This window comes from Carettochelys insculpta, chromosome 21, assembly GCF_033958435.1.
Source record: "Carettochelys insculpta isolate YL-2023 chromosome 21, ASM3395843v1, whole genome shotgun sequence".
NCBI lineage: Eukaryota > Metazoa > Chordata > Testudines > Carettochelyidae > Carettochelys > Carettochelys insculpta.
This window is the reverse complement of record NC_134157.1, coordinates 20,794,283-20,817,762: the sequence shown is the minus strand read 5'-3', so window position 1 is coordinate 20,817,762 and position 23,480 is coordinate 20,794,283. Positions and strand designations below refer to the sequence as shown.

The 23,480-nt window shown below is 42.5% G+C and overlaps 1 protein-coding gene across 3 annotated transcripts; it reads left to right on the top strand.

Moving 5' to 3' along the window:
• The first annotated feature begins 3 nt into the window (after positions 1–3).
• STOM (stomatin) lies at positions 4–23,447 on the top strand. 3 transcript variants are annotated; one of them, XM_075015440.1, is made up of 8 exons: positions 4–303; positions 10,645–10,748; positions 11,330–11,402; positions 13,013–13,095; positions 15,662–15,865; positions 17,147–17,281; positions 19,744–19,950; positions 22,270–23,447. In XM_075015440.1, exons 1-7 carry the CDS (start codon positions 243–245, stop codon positions 19,936–19,938), a joined length of 855 nt encoding a protein of 284 aa, XP_074871541.1. In that variant the 5' UTR covers positions 4–242; the 3' UTR covers positions 19,939–19,950; positions 22,270–23,447. The 3 variants fall into 3 exon arrangements, with proteins under 3 accessions (XP_074871541.1, XP_074871540.1, XP_074871539.1); XM_075015439.1 differs by lacking the exon at positions 22,270–23,447 and adding an exon at positions 20,753–21,522 and having other exon boundaries at positions 5–303; XM_075015438.1 differs by lacking the exon at positions 22,270–23,447 and having other exon boundaries at positions 6–303; positions 19,744–21,522.
• The last annotated feature ends 33 nt before the right edge of the window (positions 23,448–23,480 follow it).

Sequence of the window (23,480 nt, the reverse complement as noted above, 5' to 3'; positions counted from 1 at the left end):
GCTGACTCGAGCCCCCTGCCTCTGCCCGGCCCCCCGCCCCAGGGGACGATGAGGGCGGGGATCCCCTTCCCCCCCCCGCGCCCCAGGGAACCAGCAAGCGGGGCCGGAGGAGGACGAGCTCCGCCCCGAGGCCTGGGGCCCTGCTGGGCGGGGTCTGGCGCAGGGGAGGCCCCGGGGCGCTCCGGGCGGCGGGGGTGCGGCCACTCGGCGGAGCGGTCGGAAGCGCTTCGCGGCGGGCGGCTATGGCGGACAAGGAGGCGGTGAGAGCCGATCGCAGCCGGCGGGTGCCGGACACCTTCAGCGGTAAGAGGGGCGCGCCGCGGGCGGAAGGCGGGAATCGACCCCGCCCGGTGCCAGTGGGGCCTCGCGCTCTGTGCTCCCCCCCGCCCGGGCTGGCCGGAGGCTCTTCCCTCAGCGCGCTGCGCTGCCCGCTCGGGGGCGTCGGTCCTCGGGGGCGGCCCCGGCAACGGGCTGAGCAGCCCCTGGGCGAGGTTGGCTTCGGACTCGGAGCAGCTTCCCGCCCCTGGGCTTGGGGACCCCGCTCGCCCCTTCCCTGCCGTCTCCCGGAGGCTGTCCGTCGTCCCCCGCCTCCCAGGCGCCCCCAGGTCCCTGCCAGCAGCTCCTGTCACAGCAGGGACCCTGCCCGCCCCGGGGCCCCGATGGGGGAGATGCCAGGCCTGGCGACTCCCTGCCATGGCAGATCACCCTGAGTGCAACGCTAAGGGCTCCTTCCCAGGTGCTCCAGGGCGGTCCTGGAGGGTTGGCAGACCAAGTTGGTGACCTAAAATGAGGCCAGCTGCACAAGAGCCACCATATGGTAGGGCCACTGCATGGTGAGCGCCAGTTACCCAATGACGAGTCCAACGCAGGCCTGGCTTGGACGTGGGCATGCAAAATCCAGCCTCAGCAGAGGTTGGAAGACCCCAGGCAAACAGCGTACAGGGTCACGCAATTGCCAGAAACCAAGAGCAGCTCCAAAAGCGGCATTTTCCTTCTGCACGGGAGAGTTTCAAAGGTGAAGTATCTCATCAGCCCCGGAAGGAGCAGGACCTCTGGCAGAAGGACCAGGGCTGGAAAGGTGGTGGTGGCGGTGGCGGCGGCGGCAGCTGGGAGCCCTGGCTTCTTTAAAATCACCAGGCCCCGTGGCATCTACCCTTATGCCCCCTCCACCACTACCACCATCATCTGTGGCCCTGACCATAACATGTTGTTTACAGTACAGTCAACCTCCATTTCCAAGTTGTTTGTAACTTTGAGATTCTGTATGCTCAGTCCTTGAAGTACAAAATGTGTGGCACAGATGAGAATGAGGTACACGGCAAAAATGGGTGATGAGGAGGTTAGGAATTGAGTTACATTTTTAAAGAAGTCTAAAACTTCCACAGCTTGGTGTCTGAGGTGTCATCTTGTAGCGTGACTAAGAAGGTAGGGAAGGAGGTTCATTTAATTAGTAAAAGACTAGTAGAATAGTGTACCAGATGTGCAGTTTTCCTTTGGACTGGAAATAACATGGCTGGGTTAGACAGAAGTGAAACCAACATTATCATTAAGATCATTGTCAAAAAAGCTGATGCCTTTAGGGAACTGTAATTCTAAATGAGAATAGGAACTCTTTTATTTCTTAATGCGTTTGGTATTAGCAAAATGTTAGATGGGTGGTGCAGACTAAACCAGGTGATTTAGTATAATAGTGGGTTTTAAACAAGATCTTTCTTTAAGGATGAGGTAGGGGTGTGCTCTCTGAAAATAGCAGCATATACTTATAAGCGTGGAAGTGGCTGATGGTTCTATAGGATTGAAGTGATGTAAAACAAACCTGGCAATAACATTTCAAAATACAAATAATCCCTGATTGACAAACGGGTTACATTCTGAACACCTGGTCGTAACTCAGTTTGGTTGTAAGTTGGAAATACCCTTATACTGTAATCCCTCAAGGTACACAAGTCTTGCATTCCACACAACCCTCACATACCTTGAATTTCGCAGAACTCAGGGAGAACTTGGGCTGGGGTCCTGGAGGGGGCACGGGGGTTAAGCCTGGGATGGATTAGGGCAGTAGGGGTGGTGGGAGGGTGCATCAGAGCTGGTGCTTGCAGGGGGTTGGACCTGGACACCTGGGAGTTAGGGCAGGGTTGAGCCCGGCCAGGAGGTTGGAGCTGGGGCTGCACGGGTGGTGGGTAGGGGGGTTGGAGCTGGAGCCCTGCACACCGGGGGTTGGGAGCCCCAGGCAAAGGTTGAAGCCAGAGCCCTGCGTGGTGGGGAGTGTGAGCTGGGACCGTGGGGGATTGGGGAGGCATTCAGTGGGGTGAACTGGGGTGGGGGGTTTTGCGGGGGAGTAGAACCTCGTACACCTGCAGTGGCTGACACCTGGAACCCTGCGCGCACTGGCAGCTGACAGCCGAGCACATGCCAGTGGCGCGGGGGAGGGGGTATCAGCTGAGGATGGGGAGATGAGCCAGGCAGAGGGGGGGACTGAGCAGGGGTGAACCAGGGAAAGGGTAGGTTGAGCTGGCAGGGGGGATACAACCCCAGTGCATACCGGCGGCAGCTGACAGCCAGAGCCCCAAGCGCAGGGGGTGGGGTGAGCTGTGGCCATGGGAGGGAGGGGTTGAGCTGGGCCGGGGGGGTGCACCACAGTGGGATGGTTGAGGAGAGGGGGTTGGAGCCCAGTTGGGGGCTGGGAGCCGGAGCCCCAGGCACGGGTTGCAGTTGGCACTCCAAGTGTGGGAGGGTGAACTGGGGTCATGGGGGGAGTGGTTTGAGCCAGGTGGGGAAGGGGTGCACTGGGGCAGGGTGCTTGAGCGGGGGGCAGTTTGGAGCTCTGCGTGTGCTGAGCCAGCCATGCGGGGGAGTGATCTGGGGCCCCACAGGGGCTGGGTTGGCAGGGGCAAGGCCTGGGGTGTGTGGGTGGGATAGGGCATGGGTTGGAGCCGGGTCCATGGGGGTTGGTGGGGAGCCCAGGTGTGGGGCTGGAGCCCACCGCTGGGGGAGGTGATCTGGGGTGCTCAGGGGGGGATGAGCTGGAGGTTGGTCATAAGTATGAATGGTTGTAAGTCGATGTGTTCATAAGTCAGGGACTGCCTGTAAGCATAATGGAAGTTCATACCACTTTATTTTAATCAAATATTGATTTGTATGTACACACAGGCATACTTCCATCAACAGGGACAGATCATTTTTCACCTTCTCAGTGGTGCTTTATACTAGCAGTTTGGGCTATACAGTATTAGAAAAAGAAGAGACAACGTGCTTTGGTCTTTTGGTGTCATGTAGTATCTGCTTTTATTACTTTAACATCTCATGTGACCTCTGCAGAGTTGATTTTCAGAGGGTGAACTCAATATAACAGGTAATGTTCCACATCTGTCATCCTACAGTACCAATTTGATTACTGAAAACTAGTTTATTTTGGCATTAAGTTTATAATGTAATGGAGATTAAGAGCCAGAATCCAACTAAATATGGGCTTGGGTCTGCATTGTAGCCAGTTTGAGGTGGATAAAATCATTCGTAATATTGTCTAAATATAAAGGTTTAGTTAAACAGCTTTTGGCATGTAAATATCAGCAGGTCTGTATTGTTAGGCACAGGGCCAGCGCATAGTTCTGGTATCCACTGTGAAAGGATCTGTGTAATTCTTTAGTATTAATAACTAAACCAGTCATCTGGAATAACTGCCTAGAAAAAGATAAAATGAATTTCTTTTACCTTTTCACAACCCAAGTTGTTGATACCACTCTTTCAGAAGTTATTGTATGCCAGGGGTGAGCAAACTTTTTATGTCAGGCCTCGCTTTTCATTCCTGTAATTAGCAGGATGCACCCCACCCCAAACCTGTCTAATGTCATCCAAACCAATGGACATTTTGGTTATGTTCATGTGAAAAAAACCCTTTTGCATGTGTAAGAAAATAAGTCTGTAGAATGTAAACATTTTATGAATTGGTATATAAATGTGACTAGACATACACAAAAACAGTCACATTTCAACTTTTTTAATGAGATGAATGAGCCTGAGACCCAGCAGCTGATCTTGGTGTGCCCCCCCTACCCCCGCTTATGAAATTTCACACACCTCTGAGGGGGCCTGCACCTCTGCTTTAGGCTATTGTGGAGGCTAAGATACTGACAGTAAATTATTTTTGCCATAGTAGATGAAGTATTTATACAGTAAATTGATACAACATACTGATGTCTGTAATTATTTTGATTCAGTACAATTTCCCATCATTAAATGCATTTGTTGCTCAACCCATAAATGTGGACTGGAGTATTACTTGTAATTTACTTAACTGTAACCAAGGAGAATTGGAGATCCTTGTGTAAAAGGTCTGTTGCTAGGTCTAATTGTACAGACTTGTAGTTGTCCTTTCAATTAACAGGATCCCACACAATCAGCTAGGAGAGGATCAGCAGTGTTAAGTCACTAGAGACCAGAATACCAAATCTGCATAAATGAACAAAAAATAAATCCAACAATTATCTGGGGAGATGTCCCTGTGGGGTGCATGCATCCTAAAGGGACAGATACTCAATCCTACTTCTGTTAATGTTATATTGGTGTAATGTGTTGAACTGATATATCTGGAGAGTTATCTGTTTTAAATACTAATACCGAATGGGCAGTATAAATGGCAGTTTCTTCCCAAACACTGGCTTGCTTTTAGGGATGAGTAGGTAGTTCAGTCCTTGCTTTTCTTTTTTGTCTGGTGCCAGGGGTAGTGGCTTTTTGAGATACTGATAATGCTCCCTTCTTAGCTGAACTGAGACAGACAAACTTGCTCTATTGTCTAGTGGTCAGAGTTCTTGAGAGGATCCCTTTCTTGAATCCCTGAATGCTGCCCTGACTTCTTAATCATGCTTACAATCCCATAATTCCATCAACAAAACCCAATTGTGATCTTGTGAACAAAGGATGAGTGGTTTGTTTGTTTTTTTTAAATAGGTACTAGAAAGCTTAAGACCAATGGTGAATGGAACAGGCCTTGTTTTCTTGTAAATGTCTTTGGTAACAAAGAATAGAAGGAAATAAAATACAAGACAGGAGACAACAGCAAGCTAAGAATGCTAACCAAGTGGTATGGTATTGTGGTGGTTCTCACCCTGGAGTAGGCTGACATCCTCCAGAGAGGTACATCAGCTTATCTAGATACTTGCCTAGTTTTACAACAGGTTACATGAAAAGCATTAGCAACGTCAGCACAAACTAAAATTTCATGGACAAAATGAGAATGTAAGCAATTTGTCAGTAATAGTGTGCTGTAACACTTTTGTATTTTCATGTCTCGTTTTGTAAGCAAGTAGCTTTTCATTGACATGAAACTTGCGGTATGCAAGACTTATCAGCCTTCTGAAAGGGCTACAGTAATGTTAAAAGTTCGATAATTACTGTGGTATGATATGACACAGAACAAATTTAATAGCCATGCAGGATCTGCCTTTCAAATAATTGAGTGCTTTTGATGAGCAAGTTTTTTTCCCCTCTCTCCACATGCTGAAAATGTATCTACACAAAAAATTATTTATCAGAGGGGTAGCCGTGTTAGTCTGGATCTATAGAGCAACGAAGGGTCCTGTGGCACCTTATAGACTAACAGAAAAGTTTAGAGCATGAGCTTTCGTGAGTTAACTCACTTCTTCAGATGCTGACCAGCATCTGAAGAAGTGAGTTAACTCACGAAAGCTCATGCTCTAAACTTTTCTGTTAGTCTATAAGGTGCCACAGGACCCTTCGTTGCTCAAAAAATTATTTGTGTTTCATCAATAGCTATACATGGTGAAATTACATGTATGCTATGATCTTTCCATTTACTTGTTTATTAGTAGATCTGACAAGCAGAAGTGAGGCAGGAAATCTGATTCTGAGAAATTTTTGCTGGAGTTTGGGAAGGGTAAAAACCTGTTCAGCCACTGAAAAATCTGATTCTGTTCTTTATAACACCAATTAGCTCTTTGGTAGGTTTAAGGCAAAACTGTCTATGATTCTTCTCAAAAGCTGAATACTCACAGTCAAAGACTAATTTACATAGGATCAACAGGACAAAGTTGCATAAGTCAGCGATTGCCCAAGAACTATACGAAATTGTTTGCAGATTTGGCAAACTCTGTGTCAAATATACAAGCTTTGTGTGCAGTTTACACAATTTCTTTGTGGAGGAAGAGGAAAATCTGATGTCAGCTATTAAATGTTCTGAGAAACCAGAAGAGCCAAAAACTTAATTTAAGGATAGACTGTTCTTCAGTTTCCGTGATATAGATGCAGCATGTCAGCTGCTGACCTATTCTGGATCTCCATTAAGCAGACAAAAATAACCATGAACATGTGGATGAATATTTATAGTCATTCTTTGGTAACCTAATTCTCAATATATAACTAAAATGGTAATATAGTTAATAGAGTACCAAACCTGCACAAAATGATTTTTGTACCTTCTCTGTCACAATAATCATATTCACAAGCTTTACAGATTGTCTGAAAATGAGGGTATTCAGCATAATTTGACATAGTGAGTGGGATTTTATGTGATCAGTCTAATAAGCATTGACGATAACATGTTCTTGTGACAATGATTGTGTGTGGCTGTGAGGACCATGAGTGTGTAATCAGCTTCTGTCTGTGTGTATATATTTTCTGTCAGATTTTGTAGTCAGTGACAGCTTGTGGAAAGAATCTAAAGCAAAAATCTTTTTTATTTTCATAGGATAGCGCCCCCATTTTGTATTTCCCCTTCCTGCCACTCTGCCCTCCATCCCCGCCCTGCAGCAGTGGTTGTCCCTGGGGCATTCTTCACATATGAGATAAAAATATGTAATGAGACCAGGATATTGATGTTCAGTACAATGACACCTGTAACAGAAATTATCCTTGTTAGGCAGCTTCTTGGTATAAGAAGTGACCCAAAATAAATAGAAGAGGTAAAGAATTTTACTCAATATAAGCAGCTAGTTTTTGTCAATCCCTTGACTGATAACATAAACCAGATATCACTGAAGTAACTTTGTGGGGAAAAAAAGATTAACTTTCTCTGAATTGCAGAATTCATACTGTTTCTGAGCTCACCTGTTCCCATCTGGAAAAGACTCCATCTTATTCACCAAGTACAGTAGAACCCCATTTATCCAACCCTCCATTATTAACCAGCTGTCCTCACTAACTGGAAAACCAGGACTTCAGGTCCAGCAGTTGGCGAACTCTCCTGTGGTCACTTGATGATACTGCAGCAATTAATTTTCCAGTGCTCTGGTTTATCCTGATTTTTGATTGTCCAATCTGGCCATGGCCATAGTTAAAATCAGATAAATGGGGTCCTGTTGCATAGAGGTTTAAAGTAAGGATTTACATGTTTTGTATGGCAACCTAAAATAAAGGATTTAGCTTTAAGTTACTGGTGTGATGAGGCCACTGTCAATCATTGTGTTTCCTTGTGCTCCCATGTTTGTGCCAATCTGTTGACTTAGTCTTCATTGTAAGATTCTTGGGGCAGAGGCTCTTTTTTTTTTGTTGTTGTTGGTTTTGTACAGTGCCTAACACAATGGGGTCCTGCCATGACTAAAACTCTTAGACAATACACAACTAATAATTAGTTGTCTTTGAGCTTTCATATGGTGCTTACTCCTGTATTATCAGCTCTCATGGGCCCACAGGTTAATCCTCACAATATGCTGCTGAGGTTAGAGGAGTGTCATTTTACAGGTGGGGAAATGAAATTCCTGCAGCACACTGGGGAGGATGTGATAGAAAACAGAACCCAGTTCTCAGAATTGCCATCAAGTACTTCCTCTACAAACCAATCTTCCTCTCTGCCCATTTCTAGCTCAGTGTGTTAAAATGTCTCAGTCTGATTCTCTTGCTCCTGTGGATCCAGAACTCTATTGGTTACCTGTGCTGAAACCAAAATATGTATCTGTATTCATATACTGCTGCTTTCATCCTGGAATCTAATATGCTGCAAGTCTTTCTTCATAACAATTCTATAGTCAATTTGGTGGGCAGTTAGTGAAAAGGAGTTGTTCTTTGTTACACTTTGCCTATCACTACAGTACTATAGTTATAATCTGTTAAAAATGTGTTGGAGATGGACCAAGCTCAGAATTGAATGCTGTATATAAAACTCTGTTAGATCTTTTTAACAATCTATTTTATCTGAGGACATGTAGCATCTATCCAAGCCAGAGGCACAGGGCTGAGACTGGGCAGCAAAAATATTACAATACACTATCATCTTTTTTAAATACCAAGTGATTTTAGTGTCTGCAAATGGTATTGAAGTCACTGTCCCAGAGACCCAGTCCAAGTCTGACCACCTACTCTTCAATTAAATGATCCCTGAGTCTGAGCCTTGTGCAAAATGAGTTAGCTGGCATGGGGAAGGTTTGCAGGGAGGAGAGCTGTAATTGCAGGACATACCCAGAAAAGCAGTATTCTGACAGCTGATTGATTAATAGTTTTGAGCACAGTCCTTTATCATTTCTCTGATTACCAAATTGCAGCACTAGCTTCCTTGTCCTGTATATGCCCCATTTCCCACAAGCAACCTTATTACTTAGTTATTGAGCAACAGGTCATGGGACTGTTCCGCCAAAAAGCCCTTAGTTGGTATTGTGAGCACATTCTTGAGCTTGAAATAACTTGTCTTTGATTCTTTTCATTCTTGGCTAGGAACAAGAATCTAATATGTTCTTCCCATATTTCTCAGTAATAATGGATTGTGATGTCTGTCTCCCTGAAAGAACAAGCTAGTTACATTTCTTTGGCCTTTCAGCTAAGACATATCTCAAAGAAGCATTGTGTAGACTGGAAGAGAAAACTCAGGACTTCTCTTCCTAGTTCTTTTACTGACTTCTTGTGTGAGGTTGGACAGATCAGTTTAGACCTAAATTTTCAAATGGATAGGGTGTCAGTTTTTGAGACGCTTAAAGTCTGATTTTTGGAGGCACTGACTACATGCAGACCTTACTGATTTCAGTTAGCATTGTGGGTGCTCAGTTCCTCTTAAAAAGCTGTCCCTAGGTATCAACAGTTAGGTGACCTAAATTCATGGACACTCATGAAAAATAACCTAGGTATTCATGTCTAGGAAAGGGAACCACACGTACCTGTAGGACCCGATAGAGCAGGAGACATGAGGGTTGATCCTTTGTGAAGCAGCTGAGTTACTTTGCTCTAGGACCCATATGTAGACAATTGTAATTTGTATAAATTGAATATAGAAAATAATTAATTGTATGTTTCCTGAGGGGGGAAGGAAACCAGACTTCAAATAAAACCCAGCTGAATTTGGTAGGTCAATAGCCATTGTTCTTAGAACTCCAACTTCTGGTTAGCATAGTCCATTGCTTAATAAATCCCAGGTTCTGTGAATTGGAGTAAAAAGCAGTTTGCCCAGAATGGCAACTAAATCAGAATAAGGACTTTTAATTTACAATTGAGCATGCAGCATCCTGAGTGTGTGGAATATAGCAAAACCCAGAAGCATTGTCTGAAGAAAATTTATATGTTAAAATATTGTTGTCTAAGATACCTGCTAAAATACCTAGCACTGTGATTTTATTTCATTAATTATTTTTATATTTTATATAGCTATTTTTGTACAATTTGACAAAGCTTTTCTTTCTAGCAGTTTTAAAGGACTCAGGAGCCGGGGGGCGGGGGATTGGGGGATGTTGGAAACGAATGTCAGTCCCGTAAATGTCCATGCACCCTTTGCCCATGATTGGTTTGATTCTGGGAACTCTGCAGTTGACAGCAGAGATTGGCCACTAGATGAGAATATTAGCTGAAACGATATGGAACTTCCTCTTCAACAAGTGTCCATTTTCACTGTCTGCACCAGCCAGCTCAGCATCACCCTAGCATGGCAATTGGCACACAGTTCTCAAGCCCTGGTCCATTCAGTACTGCTGGCTCTTGTTCTTCTTAGCTCCAGGAAACCTTTCTTGTTAAATGAGGGTAAGTGAGAGAGAGCAGCCATTTCATAGCAGAGGACTGGGATGTACTTCTGCTCTAATATTAGCAGGAAGATGGCCGAGTGGCCTAGCTAACTCTCTAAGCATCATAACTCACCGTACCTCTAGAATTTTTTGATATGACAGCTCTGAGAAGTGGCATCTTCTCAGGTCTTCAGGTGATTTTGTGAGTGAAAGGCAGGGGTAGCTGCAGCACTTTGGACCTTTTGTGAGAAGTTAGTCAAAATTCAGACTAGAATTATTTGCACAGCAACTGGTGTTTCACTCCTTTCTTGGGAAAACCTAGCAATGTGTTTCTCTAGTTTTTAAATCAGACTCACAGACTGGTTTCTACTATTACTTCACAGCCTTTCCTGGCCTAGAGAGGAGAAATTGATATGGATACAATATTGCAAGGTCTTAAATTTATGTCTTCATAACTTTAGGGTATGTGGATTCATCATCCTTCAGTTGTGTTATCATTCATTGGCCCAGATTCTGCCCAGGTTTAGTGACTTCAGCAAAAGCAGAACTAAGTTAGTAATGTGGGTAACATGGTCTAATTCTAATATCGTAAAGGGTATTTCTCATGATGACTTATAGCAAGAAACATGTAGTTGGTCAATAAATAGAAATAATTTAATAGAACAAAGGTGGTTCTGTTTTAACTTCTAAAATATCTACATTTCTCTTCCAGAAGAGACCAACACTGGCCTTGGTGTGTGTGGATGGCTCCTAGTTATCATTTCATTCTTCTTCGTCCTTATTACCTTTCCAGTCTCGATTTGGCTTTGCATAAAGGTAATGACACTCACATGAAAGTTTGATCTGAAGTTTAAAACGTGCAGGGTGTTTCCGAATAGTTTAACAACATTGTCCAGTTGACTGTTTTCCTCACAACCCAACTGTTCCTGTTCCCTCTTACTTTGACCATACCACATGGTTTATAGCAGTCCTTAACATCTTGTCTATTCAAGCTCCAGCACACAAGAGCGTAAATAGAACATAATGTGTAAATTTAGAAATTGTAAGGCCTATTAAACGTATGTAATCCAGCTGCTGTCTTCCATGCACAAGTGCTCCTGATAGTACATTCCCAATGCTTTATCTTCCCCAAGAGACAGAGCTGTTAACTCCACCCTTGAAAAAATTACTCCACTCTCCAAAAAAATTAATCCTTTAGAATATTTTTCTGACCAATAACCACCGTTAGTATTTGCTGCTCAGAACAGCTGGGGTGAGGGCATGAACAGGATGCATGCTATGTTCTGCAAAACCAGAGAGTGTTCAGCATTATCCTTAATATATTTGGAAGCCAAGATTTTAGATGTATAAATTACAGATGGAGACTCTCATTTTAAACATCTGATTTCTCATTACAGATCATAAAGGAATATGAGCGAGCCATCATCTTCAGACTTGGACGCATTTTAAGAGGGGGAGCAAAAGGACCAGGTCAGTGCTTTGTAGGATTCAGCATAAGATGAAACTCAGATTTGCAATAATCTGCAAGACAAAAGAACATCAGCAGTGCAAAGACACTTTATTAGGTTGGGATTTCTTTAATTACCCGAAAAAATGGATGAATGGATTCCTTTGACGTTTAATTCAAACAGGTAGGTATTGGGCAGTCAATTTTAGCCTAAAATAAATGTTAATGGCCTAGAAAATAAAATAGTTCAAAATTATGTTATATGCCAAGACCTCTCCGTATAAATTGGAGTTCATTGGTGGTAAATTTTTGAGCAAAACGAGATATTTCCGTTTCCTTCTCTAAAGTATTAGAGGAATTGTATGCTATTGGTCGTGTCTTTGAAACTAATTTCAGTAAAACACCTCTTATCAAATAGCTTCAATTATATTTAATGGAGGTAATGTCTTCAATTTGCATTGGTTACATTGAATAGTGTTTTGTTTAATAGCGATTCCCTACTGCTTTCCCTCCCCCCGAACCCCACCCCAAGCTGTATGGCTGTATAGGAATCTACTTCTTGCACCAGCTGTGATTTCTTTTGGAACATGTTCTAATGTTGGGCGTTTGGGGTCTGGAAGCTGAACTGCCTAGTAAAATCATAAAATTATAAATCACTGTAATTTTGTAGGCAGTAATAAAATAGGAGTTCCTCTAGTTTAACCTTAAATGAATTGCATGCTGGTATAAGGCACTGGATTCATAGCCATGGAGAATGAAGATTTCTGCTTATTCACTGAGTGGTATGTTCCAGGCAATGGCTGTCTAGCTTCCCTGTCTCCTGCCTCCCAAAATGACTCTCATCCAGCCCCACTTGGCATATGCATATTTTTGGGGGAAGAATGTGGAACTATGTATAAAACAAGGAATCTGATCAAATTAAGGCTTTTTAAAAAACTTGCTACGTGGGATAAAGTTTTCAAAAAATGCCTAAATGACGTAGAGCCTAGATGCTTTTGAACATTGGACTTAGGCACTTTTGAAAACTGTTTGCTTTAGAAGTGGTGCCAAGAGCTTAAAACATTACAACATTAATTTCAGCTGTCAAGCTTACAGCTGGAAATGAGCACCAGAAGCACTGATTTCCTGTCATATTATCCCTTGATCATGGGCTTTTAGAATGTTTCCCCATATATGGCACATAAGAAGTAAATAGTGACATAATAATTATAATAATCCTGTCACTGCTGCTGAAAGGATCCCCCTCTCCAGTGCCGCAGAATGTCACTAAATCCTGCCTCTACAAGTACCACTCAGGGCCAGGTTTTCAAAAGAACTCAGCTCCCTAACCAAAAGTCACATTTTTCAGGAGAGCTCATTGCATTGCCACACACTGCTGTTGTCTCTTGAAAATACTAGATGTGAGTGCTAAGTTCTTCAGAGTCTTGCCACCGATGAGTGTCTGATCCACTAACTGTAGTGCAACACCCTACAACTGCTTTAAAAACATTAAAAAAAAACAGATGCTGCATGGATCCTTGTGCGTATAGCACCACTGCCTAGAAATGTTTAATTGGGATGAGAGGAGTTTATTTTGCCAGCAATTTGTGAAGTGGATCAGTGTCTCATTGTGTTGGATGAATTTTGTTTACAGGTTTGTTCTTTATCCTGCCCTGCACAGACAGCTTCATCAAGGTGGATATGAGAACAATCTCATTTGATATACCTCCCCAGGAGGTAAGGATTTTTTCACTTTCTAGATGCCTTCTTTACTTACTAGCAAATAAAACAGTTCAACACTTTTTAAATGAAAGAGTTCAACACTCTACCCAATACACATACTTCCACTAGCAGGTCTTACAAAACTGATTTGATCAACACCAACAGATTTTAGTAGGGCAACAATAACTGGGCAGAAAACATTTCCTGGCAAATCAAAAGGTAGTAAGGGCGGGTGGGTCAGAAAACTTAGAAGAAAGTGGTAATCTGCCACACTTGGTAATCTTTCCTTACGATGTTACTACTCTGGCAGGCTTGTAATAATTATTTTGGTGTTTAGAAGCAGTAAATGGAGCTGTCCCTTGTGAAAGACCACAATCCCATAGACACGGCCTCCATTCCTTCTAGCCCTGCACCATACAGTGTTTTTTTATCATCACCTTTAAAGGAATTAATGTTATAAGCAGCCTCATGTCTTTATTTTGTATGTCATTTTCCCTTATCAGATGTCATCTTTCCCTAAGTCACACTTTGTATCTATCCTTGGCTATAAGCTCCTTGGGAAAGAGGCAACATCTTTGCTTTCTCAGTTAAGAGCCAAGTGAATCTCTTGCACTGCTTATAAATCACATTAAGTCATTAGAACCTGCCTTGGAATGTCTGTGCAGCGTACTGTTCCATCTGCAGTCCAAGCTGGGCGTCCTAGTCCAGTTAATAGCATGTACTGAATGTTTAGCAAATCCATTTCTCATACAGCATTCTCAATGGCCTTAAGAAAAAGTAAATAAAGCTGATGCCAGCCTGGCTAGATGAAATGCAATTAGGCCTTCTGGCTGGCAAAACTACTTTCTTAGTTAGCCAGGTGATGTGAGTGATTTCTCACAAGCTTTTCTAGAGTAGTTTTGAAGTGTTTTCCTTCAATTTTCTTGTTTACCAGGAGAGCCAAGTTCAGCGCTTTAACTTTTTTTAAAAGGTCATAGCAGTTTGTTCCTGCTATTCAGAGAGCTCACTCCTGCTGAAGGAATCTCATGAAACCCCAGAAGAGCCATAGTCACCTCTTTTGTTTTCTTCGCATTTTTTTAAAGCTGGCTGCTTTTAAGCATTACCAGTCCAGCTATTCTTTTCATATCAGCCGAGGCACTGCATGCAGAGCTCTGTTCCTTGGTAAACCGGGGTATTTTCTTTTCTCCTTTGAACCTATTAAAAAGTGGTATAAACATTTGGTCCTGAGGAAGAGAAAGGTCTTCTGACCCAACACTGGTTGTTATCGTATGAGTGTTTGCAGTTTACGTTGTATTTAACATTTATCTATTATTCTTTGTGCCAATAAACTTCTTCATCCAGCCAAAGTCAAAACTGTTTTATGGTCAGAGAAGAAAGATTTGGATTGGGCCATCCTATTTCTGTCTCTGTACTGTTGTAACACTTGCTTTAGAGACTCAAATGGAAAATATCAAAGTCCTTTCTCTGTGGAAAGTAGGTAATGACTTTATTATGAACTGATGCAAGTTGATTGCCTCTTGCTATACTGGGAGTGCTGGATTATGCAGCATGTGATTCAGTTATTTGTCTCTGCAATGTCCCACAGCAATAAGAGTGCAAAAAGGATTAGACATTTTTATTCAGAAGAACAGCATCTATAGTTGCACAAATTGGGGAAACACTTATCAGGCTTTAACTGGCAGAAACACCTGTGTATTATAGAGCTTTATACGGCAAAGTATCTTATGGCGAGGTGCGGAGGGGGTGTGTTGTTAAACTTCTCTGTAAAGAAGTTGGTATTGGCTACTGCTGAGACACAGGGACTCAGACTAGATTGGTTTATATAGCCATTTCCTTTTTCTTCGATAAGCACTGACTAAGGGTGTTGTCTTCTGTGTTCCTCACGCCTACAGGGAAATTCCTGTTTGAGGAATACCTTTTAAAGAGCTGAATGAAATTATTGCATGCCTCTTTTCCTATCTGGCTATTAAGTAGGTTACTTGCTTTGTTCTTGACGCACATAATCATGTGAGTCTTATCAGATGACTCTGGTTGGACAAGTAACGTACCATGGATGTGAGAATCGCAAAAACTCTATACTTGCTATGAGTTGGCACCCATGTTATAAGTGACCTTCCCACATGTACAAACATCAAACAAGTCATCTGTCATAAAATATTTTGAAATTCTCCTTTTGTCTCTGTTCTGGCATGGCTATCGTCTGAAGAAGTGGGTCTGTCCCACGGAAGCTCGCCTAATAAATTATTTTGTTAGTCTTTAAAGTGCTACTTGACTGCTTTTTTGTTTTAACATGAAAATAAATGGTCCTTTGCATTTAAACAAACAAAAAAATTCTTGGAGTGTTTCTCAGCCTGATTGCTTTCTGATTGTTCTCAGAGCCTCTCCCATCAGAAGGATTTGGGGATTTGTGCAATCGATACACGCTGCCTAAAATCTAAAGAAAATTGAACCTTACAGATGAGGTCTCCCTCATCTATACGGGGACCCTTTTCCCCCTTCAAGCGTAGTTGGAATTTCTTCTGTCTTTTTTCATTCATCATCATTGTTCTGCTTAATAGTTAGATTTCTTACTTCCCTTTAGATCCTCACCAAGGACTCGGTGACAGTTAATGTGGATGGAGTGGTTTATTACAAGGTTCAGAATGCTACCCTTGCTGTTGCAAATATCACAAATGCTGACTCGGCCACCCGACTCCTGGCACAAACCACCCTGAGGAATGTTCTGGGGACCAAGAACCTCTCTCAAATCCTGTCTGATCGTGAAGAAATTGCACACAGCATGCAGGTATGAGCAGTGTTGGGTGGATTGCTTCTCTAAACAGGAAAGCTAAACTGTAGGTGATGTGTACTTTGTGGGGTCAGCCCTGCATTCCAGTACAGCAGAGAGCAAAGCATCTCCAAGTGCACTTGGATTTGGGGTTTTGTATGAAGCTTCCATAGAAGCAAAACCATAGAACACTAGACTGGAAGGGACCTCAAGAGACCATCGAGTCCAGTCCCCTGCCCTCAGGGCAGGAACAAATAAATACATAATATAAAAAGGCACCAACAAGGCAATAATAGACTAGTGAGCCAATGAGATCTACAGTTTTTAGCTTTAAAAATTGTAGCGGTAAAGAAAAATAACCCCAAAGAAAGCAATACTACTGCCTAACAAGTAAAAAAAGTCTTGTTCTGAGATTTAGAGGGACGTGAGAATAATGTTCGTGGACCTTTTGAGAACACTCTCCCTGGCTTGATAGAAACAGAATGTTGGGACACAGGGAGGACCACTGTGCTGATCCCAATTGCCTGGAGGGTGAGTTGCATCAATATTTCAGCCCAATCTTGTAGTACATAGGGGTGGTTACCAGCTTGAGTACCCTTTTTAGGCTGTTTGTACACATGCCACTTTCTCCAAAAGTGGCATGCTAATAAATGCCCCAAAATATGCTAATGAGGCGTGGGTGCAAATTCCCTGTGCCTCATTAGCATAAAGTCACATGATTTGGAGTCCAGAAGACGCTCTTCCAGAGTCCAAAACAACGTGTAGAAGCGTGGTCCCTGGGGGGTGGGGGGGTCTTCCAGAAGGAAGTCCTCCTTCTGGAGACCCTTTCTTCCTGAAAATTTTCAGGAAGAAGGGGCCTCTGGAAGGATTTCCTTCCGGAAGACACCCCCCCCCAGGGGTCACACTTCTACACATTGTTTTGGAGTCTGGAAGACTGTCTTCTGGACTCTAAATCATGTGACCTTTTGCTAATGAGGCACGGGGAATTTGCATGCGTGCCTCATTAGCATGTTTCGGGGCATTTATTAGCATGCCACTTTCGGAGAAAGTAGAAACGACCTTAGCGTTTAGGATCTGATATGGTTCTGTGATGACACAACAACCAGCTCAGTGCACTGTGGTCCTCAGATACAAGGTAGTGTCCAAATATTAATACTACATATTGACTCTCAGTTCATTTGTTTTAGGACTTTGGTTTAAGCACTAAGATGTTTGTTTTGGTTTTTTTTTTTCAAACCTAGATTTTTGTCATATAGCCAAGTAAATGAGTCTAGCATATTTGTCCTGTCTCTTTAACAGGCCACACTTGATGAGGCAACAGATGAATGGGGAATTAAGGTGGAACGTGTGGAAATTAAGGATGTGAAGTTGCCAATCCAATTACAGAGAGCAATGGCTGCGGAAGCAGAAGCTGCCCGGGAGGCAAGAGCCAAGGTAAGAGCTTCAACATACTTCAACAAAAAGCAGTCAAGTAGCACTTTAAAGACTAGCAAAATGGTTTATTAGGTGAGCTTCCGTGGGACAGACCCACTTCTTCAGACCATAGCCAGACCAGAACAGACTCAATATTTAAGGCACAGAGAACCAAAAACAGTAAGCAAGGAGGACAAATAAGAAAAAGATAATCAAGGTGAGCAAATCAGAGTGGAGGGGTGCGGGGGGGAAGGTCAAATTCTTGATTATCTCACCTTGATTATCTTTTTCTGATTTGTCCTCCTTGCTTACTGTTTTTGGTTCTCTGTGCCTTAAATATTGAGTCTGTTCTGGTCTGGCTATGGTCTGAAGAAGTGGGTCTGTCCCACGGAAGCTCACCTAATAAACCATTTTGCTAGTCTTTAAAGTGCTACTTGACTGCTTTTTGTTTTGATAGTGTAAAGACTAGCGCGGCTTCCTCTTTGTTACTATACTTCAATAAGTTCATGTGAAGATCTCTGTGAGGATGGAGATCTTGAGCCGAAATAGCATGGGGTGTGCAGGGCTAGGCTGTAGCAGAGCTTTCTTTAGAAGTCGGCACTCATCCTGGGCCATGCTATCTGTCTCACTTTTGGGAACCCTGAAATCCCTATTCCCTGCTCCCCACATAGCAAGTTCTCAAAAACCTAAATAGGATGAAGTCTTGAGCGATTATGTGATCTAGTGGATGAATGTGAAATTGGCATGAGTCCTGCATTGTTTCTAGCTCTGTACTAACTTGCTGTGGCTTCTACTTGTCTCCATTTCTTCATTTAGGGGGCAAAAAAAAAAAAAAAAAAAAAGAAAAAGCACAAAGCATTGAGGAGGTCATGAGACTCTGTAAAGTAGTCTGAGCGCCTCTGCATTTCTGGAGCCCTATTAATCCATTTGGTGATTTTACTCCCTTTTGCTTATACTGTAGGGTAAAGCATTTAAGATTCCCCCTCCCTTCCCCCCGCCAGACATTTGGTTTTGATATTTGAAGCTCAGCCTTGTTGCCAAGGTGCAGGATGCTTTCTCACTTGAAAGGATCTTGCGCTGTGCAACATGCTCCCTCTGGTGATTTCCTCATTCTCTGGGGAACCTGGAAAGTATTTTGTGTGTATTTGTTTTGAGTTAGCTTGAATGTGAAATTGCAGGTTAGGTATAAGAATTCCAGTCTGAGGCAGAGGTTCAGAAATTTTTCTCATTAACAGGAACTTATTAATAGTCTGCTCAGAGCCTCATCTGATCAGAAAAGTAGAACGTTATTGTGAAATCCTTAGACCAACATTCAGCAATGGAAGGTTTCACCACAGTCCATTTGATGCTATGGAACTTACATGCAACTTAAGAATAGCCTTTTGAATCTTGGCATCCAACTTATTAATGTATACAGACAGAGGAGAAACTCACCCCTAGGGAAGTAGTTAACAAGAGCTCGAGCCCCTTGTATATTCTTGTTTTAAAATGTTCAGACTCATACATTTCTGTGGAGAAATAAAAATGAGAGCAAATATGTACGTACTCAGATCCAGGTGCCATCATGTATGGAAGGGGAACTCGAGAGGGCAGCTAGAAGGAGGCCCCAGTTCTGGAGTGTAAGTTGTAGTTTCCAAATGATCATTCATAGACCCGTTTTCTCGTAAACAATATGAAATCTGCAAGTAATTTAACTTAGTCTGATGGTTAAAAGGGTGGAAAATCTCTGCCAGAATAATCAGAGTGGCCCAGACTGTATAGAAAGAAATCTCTTCCACACACCTACCTGGCCCCACTCAAGAAGCAGTACGCTATTGTTGATCATGCCACCACCCTCATCCCATCCTGTTTGCGTTCTGTGAGTTTAAACGGATCTGGCATTATTGCACAATCTCAGATCTGGACCCCAAGTGGGATTATGCTAGTTAAGTGATGTCTGATGTCGGTGTAGCTGTTAGTATGTTGCAGTCACCTTTGTATCTGCAGATTGCCAATTTTGATTGACCCCTTGGTTTGTTTCCTAGGGTGATATTCTAAGTGAATTTTAAGTCACTGGAATATGAAGATAAGTTTATTCCTCTTTCTCTCATCCCATCCCTCCTAGAGTAGTCATGCTGCTTTGATTAGCTCACAGTAGAAACCATATTTAATCTATAACCTTGTTGCACAGCAATGGAGTCAGGTTTAATTGGCCCCTCATGGCCAAGTTTCTGTACTACAGCTTTCACTAATACCCACAAGAAGTGCCTACAAGGTGCAGCAGCATGTTATAGCCTCTTAGGTTGTTTGGCAGGGTCAGCTGTTCCATAAGGTACAAATCTCTCACATTATAAATCAGATCTGCACAGAGGCTGCCCAAAACTATTGTTTGAAGCCCTCCCATTTGAGCACTGTCTTGTCTTACAACTGAAGAGATTGAAAGTCAAACTACCCTCTATTTTAGCACCTATAGACCTGCTGTTTCATACATTTTTCTTCCTCAGGTAATTGCGGCTGAGGGTGAAATGAATGCCTCCAGGGCCCTCAAAGAAGCCTCCATGGTTATTTCAGAGTCTCCTGCTGCCCTTCAGCTTCGCTACCTGCAGACTCTGACCACCATTGCTGCAGAGAAGAACTCCACCATTGTCTTCCCGCTGCCCGTAGACATGCTGCAGGGCATCTTTGGTGCAAAACATTAAACTGCTTGGGAGGTAATGGAAAAGACATCTTGCCAAGCAGGGCTGGTCTGTGAAACCAAATTAGCCACTAAAGCTTAAAGCAATGGTAACAGAGGGAGCTTTAAAGGCACCTTTTATTGGTGTGATACTTAAGTGTGTACGTGAATGTGAGTGATCAAAATCCTCTGCAATTTATATAAACAAACTCCTCTTTTAATTTAAATAGATGTTTATATTAATGTTCCTGTGGGCCACAAGCTTTTGTCACCTACACAACCACTTGTTTATAATTGGCATGACCACTTTGGGGGAAGGGCTAACTCTTGAAAGGGCTGTAGGATGATGTTCTTTTGAGAGAGAGGTCCTTGGCTCTGGTTGTGGAAGGGAAATGGCCCCTCACACTTGCTTCACAGTATATAGTCTTGTAAGCTGGAATCTCTTGGCAGCCATGCAGACTGCTGTTTCAACTCTGCCCATTTGCTAAAGTAAAACATTTCCACTCCTGCCTGCTGTGACATCGGGAAAGGTATGTGCACTCTGTAGTTATGGAGACAATGTTTATATACACTCTCCAGTTGTCACAGGTTATTTGTCTGGCTGTATTGATTAATGCCTTTTTAAAGCACTTAAGTCTCTGGATTTGCCTTTATTTGTATATCTTCTTTTTAAAAGAATATTCCTTTTTTAATACAATTCTGAGTTTAATTTGTAAATGAGTAGCCTTTTTGTCTTGATTTTAAATATGCTTGATAAACAATTCAAAGTGCTTTATCTTATTTCTAAGACTTGCATTACTTGCAAATAAGATAATTTTATATTTCATTTTTTTACACAGCTTGTCTGTCCGTCAGAGGAAATTGGTTGACTATTTTATGTGTTTTCTGCTGAAAAGCAAAATTTGGCATTCCAACCTGTGATTGCATACTATGTTAGGATTTCATAACCTGTTAGGCTTTTCCTGTTAATGTTAGTGCAGTGTATGTGTGTCACAAATTAAATATTTGTATATCCCAGTGGTAATTATACTAGTATAGTTATCTCATTTTAAAGAATGAGGCAAGAAAAGATCTGCTATTTGGCCATTATTTCAAAATTCAGTCAACTTCCCTCTTTTTCTGCAGATTACTTATGTTATCTGGATTCCTTGTGATTCCCTTTCTAATGTAGTATTGGAAGTGTCATTGCTTGGATCTTTCCAACTGATATTATTTTCTGTAGTGCTACTAGTTCTACAAATCCCAAATCTGACAAAGCAAATGATTAGAACAGAGAGAGCAAACAGTAAACAAAATTTTTGTATGTGATTTGCATATGTAGTTTTAAGCACATGGCTTCTTCAGTTCTGCCAGTCCTTGCATTCATGTGCATGTCTGTGAAATGTAGAGCCATATCCTGCACCTGTTTGGCAGATGTAATTAGAGATTGTTGTGAGATGCTGAGCCCAATTCTGCACTGGAACAACACCACTAAACTGTGTCCCCTCATCTTTAAGCTTGGAAGTTGGATTGGAGGACACAAAACAAACATAAAGATGATGATGATGAATGGATTCCAGAAGTGCCCTTTTTATCACACTGTCCTTAATAAAGTGTCTTTTCATTGTTCGCTCACTTCTCACATGTGGTTCATTTAGTATTTACATCACTTCTATTTAGTAATGGAATGATGAGCCAAGAAGCAATAACTTTATTGTTCTTAACCAACATTTTCTGAATGTATTCTTACTACACCATAAACTGTTTATTAAGAACTGTTAATACAACACTGTTCCACACTGAGTGTGATTGCTTATGTCTTGTTTTTGTACTGACATGCTATGAGACAGGATTTCAGAACACACAAGTCAAATTCTGATGCATAGTGCATTTGAGTGCCTGACATTTGTTCAGCAGCTGTAAGAACTGGAGGTTGAGCTCAAGCCTGGCTTGTTGATAGGTGGTGCCATAAGCTCTGGGGTCCAGTGAGAGAGATCATGGGGAGAAACTAGGAAACAACTTCAGGGATTTGGGAAGAGATCTAGAGAGAGTCTGCCTGATGACATGGACAGTAACTCAGTGCCTAATTCTAACCAGCACTGCTCAAATGCTATGCATGAAGCCTTGCTTGCACCTGCTCCTTGGCTAACTCCAATGTTGCATAAAAATGAAAAGTTCTTGCTTCTGTCTTGGAGTATGCTGTACTCCTGAAAAGAATGAGTCAGGAGAAAAGCTCTTCCCACTCCATGTAAACCACTTCTCATACATGTTCCTACCAGGAGATGATAGCCTCTTAAATTGCTGCTCTCAAACAATATGCTTTGCTCATATGGAAACACAGAATGTTTGTGTTTCACAGAGATCTTTCTTTTCACAGGGAGAGAAACACAGGGCCAATAAAGCTGAATGCAAGTTTACTGAGAAGCATTTCCTGCACCGTCTTACAACCCAGTTGGCCTTTAGTTTTTACATGCCTTAAAAACAAGACCTTGGGGCTTTATACTCACTCATGTAAAATGATAGAATAGATTTTTCTTTGAGAATTGAGAGGAAAGGTCCAGTTGGATGCAGTTACAATCAGAGTGAAACATCCTCAACCAGACAGCATATGCAGACATGCTGGCCTGCCTTCCACTTGTTATTCTGCTAGCACCTGCATTTACAGACTCAAGCATGATAATGTAGAACCATTCCTTTCTCTCTAGCTGAATGGTCTTGTCTACTTTTTTATTTGTACTTTATGTCCAGAGATGCTGGCCTAGTCTTGATTTGATCAGCAGGTACTTTTAACATTTTCTTCCACCCAAAAACTTGCCATGGCTCTCCCAATGGCATGTTCTTTATGGAAACATTCTGCTATTTTTGAGGACTTTTCTGTAATACCTGAGTGCTGGAGGCTGAAACCTGGAGAGTGTAACTCTCTTGTGGCAGAAACAGGACATTGTTGCTAACAGCTATTGATAATGAGCTCAGTTGAGGTAATAGTCTCGGTCAATAATAAGGCATAGTGGTTATCCCATTTACTACAGGAAAAGCATACTGAATTTTATGGCAATGAAACCAGCTCCTGCTAAGGAATCATGACCTGGGTGTGCCAATGAGTAGCAACTCATTTGATCTATAGAGTTAGTTGCGTGGTATTGCTCTACGTGCACAGTGCAAGCGTTGGCCCTGGGATTCAGCATTTCATTCAATACATGAAAATGCTTTAGTTTTTAGTGCTGGAGTTCTGAGCCTGCTAAGAGCAACAGATTAATAAAATGGGCAGAAAATCCCTGCAAGGATCTACAATTAGTTCACTCAAACACATCAAGCAAGAAGACTAAACCTCAGTTGCGTCTTTAATACACTGTGAACAAGAGATGCAACCTCAGGTTTGTTGCTGCATTCCATATGTTCCTGCCAATTCAGTCCTTTCCCACACACTGGAATTAACACACAAAAAATTGATTTGCTGTTGCTTCCCAGTCATTGGCTGATTTTGTGCAACAGTGTGACATTAGTAACACACACCAGCAGAGAGAGTTCACAAGGGACAGCTAATGCATTTGTGAAGGTGGCACAAGGTAGATAATTTGGGGTTTTGTT

Coding starts and splice junctions, on each gene's coding strand:
- STOM (XM_075015440.1), top strand. CDS start 243: ATGGCGGACAAGGAGGCGGTGAGAGCCGATCGCAGCCGGCGGGTGCCG. Junction 10,749..11,329: donor CGATTTGGCTTTGCATAAAG/GTAATGACACTC, acceptor TTCTCATTACAG/ATCATAAAGGAATATGAGCG. Junction 15,866..17,146: donor AAATTGCACACAGCATGCAG/GTATGAGCAGTG, acceptor TCTCTTTAACAG/GCCACACTTGATGAGGCAAC.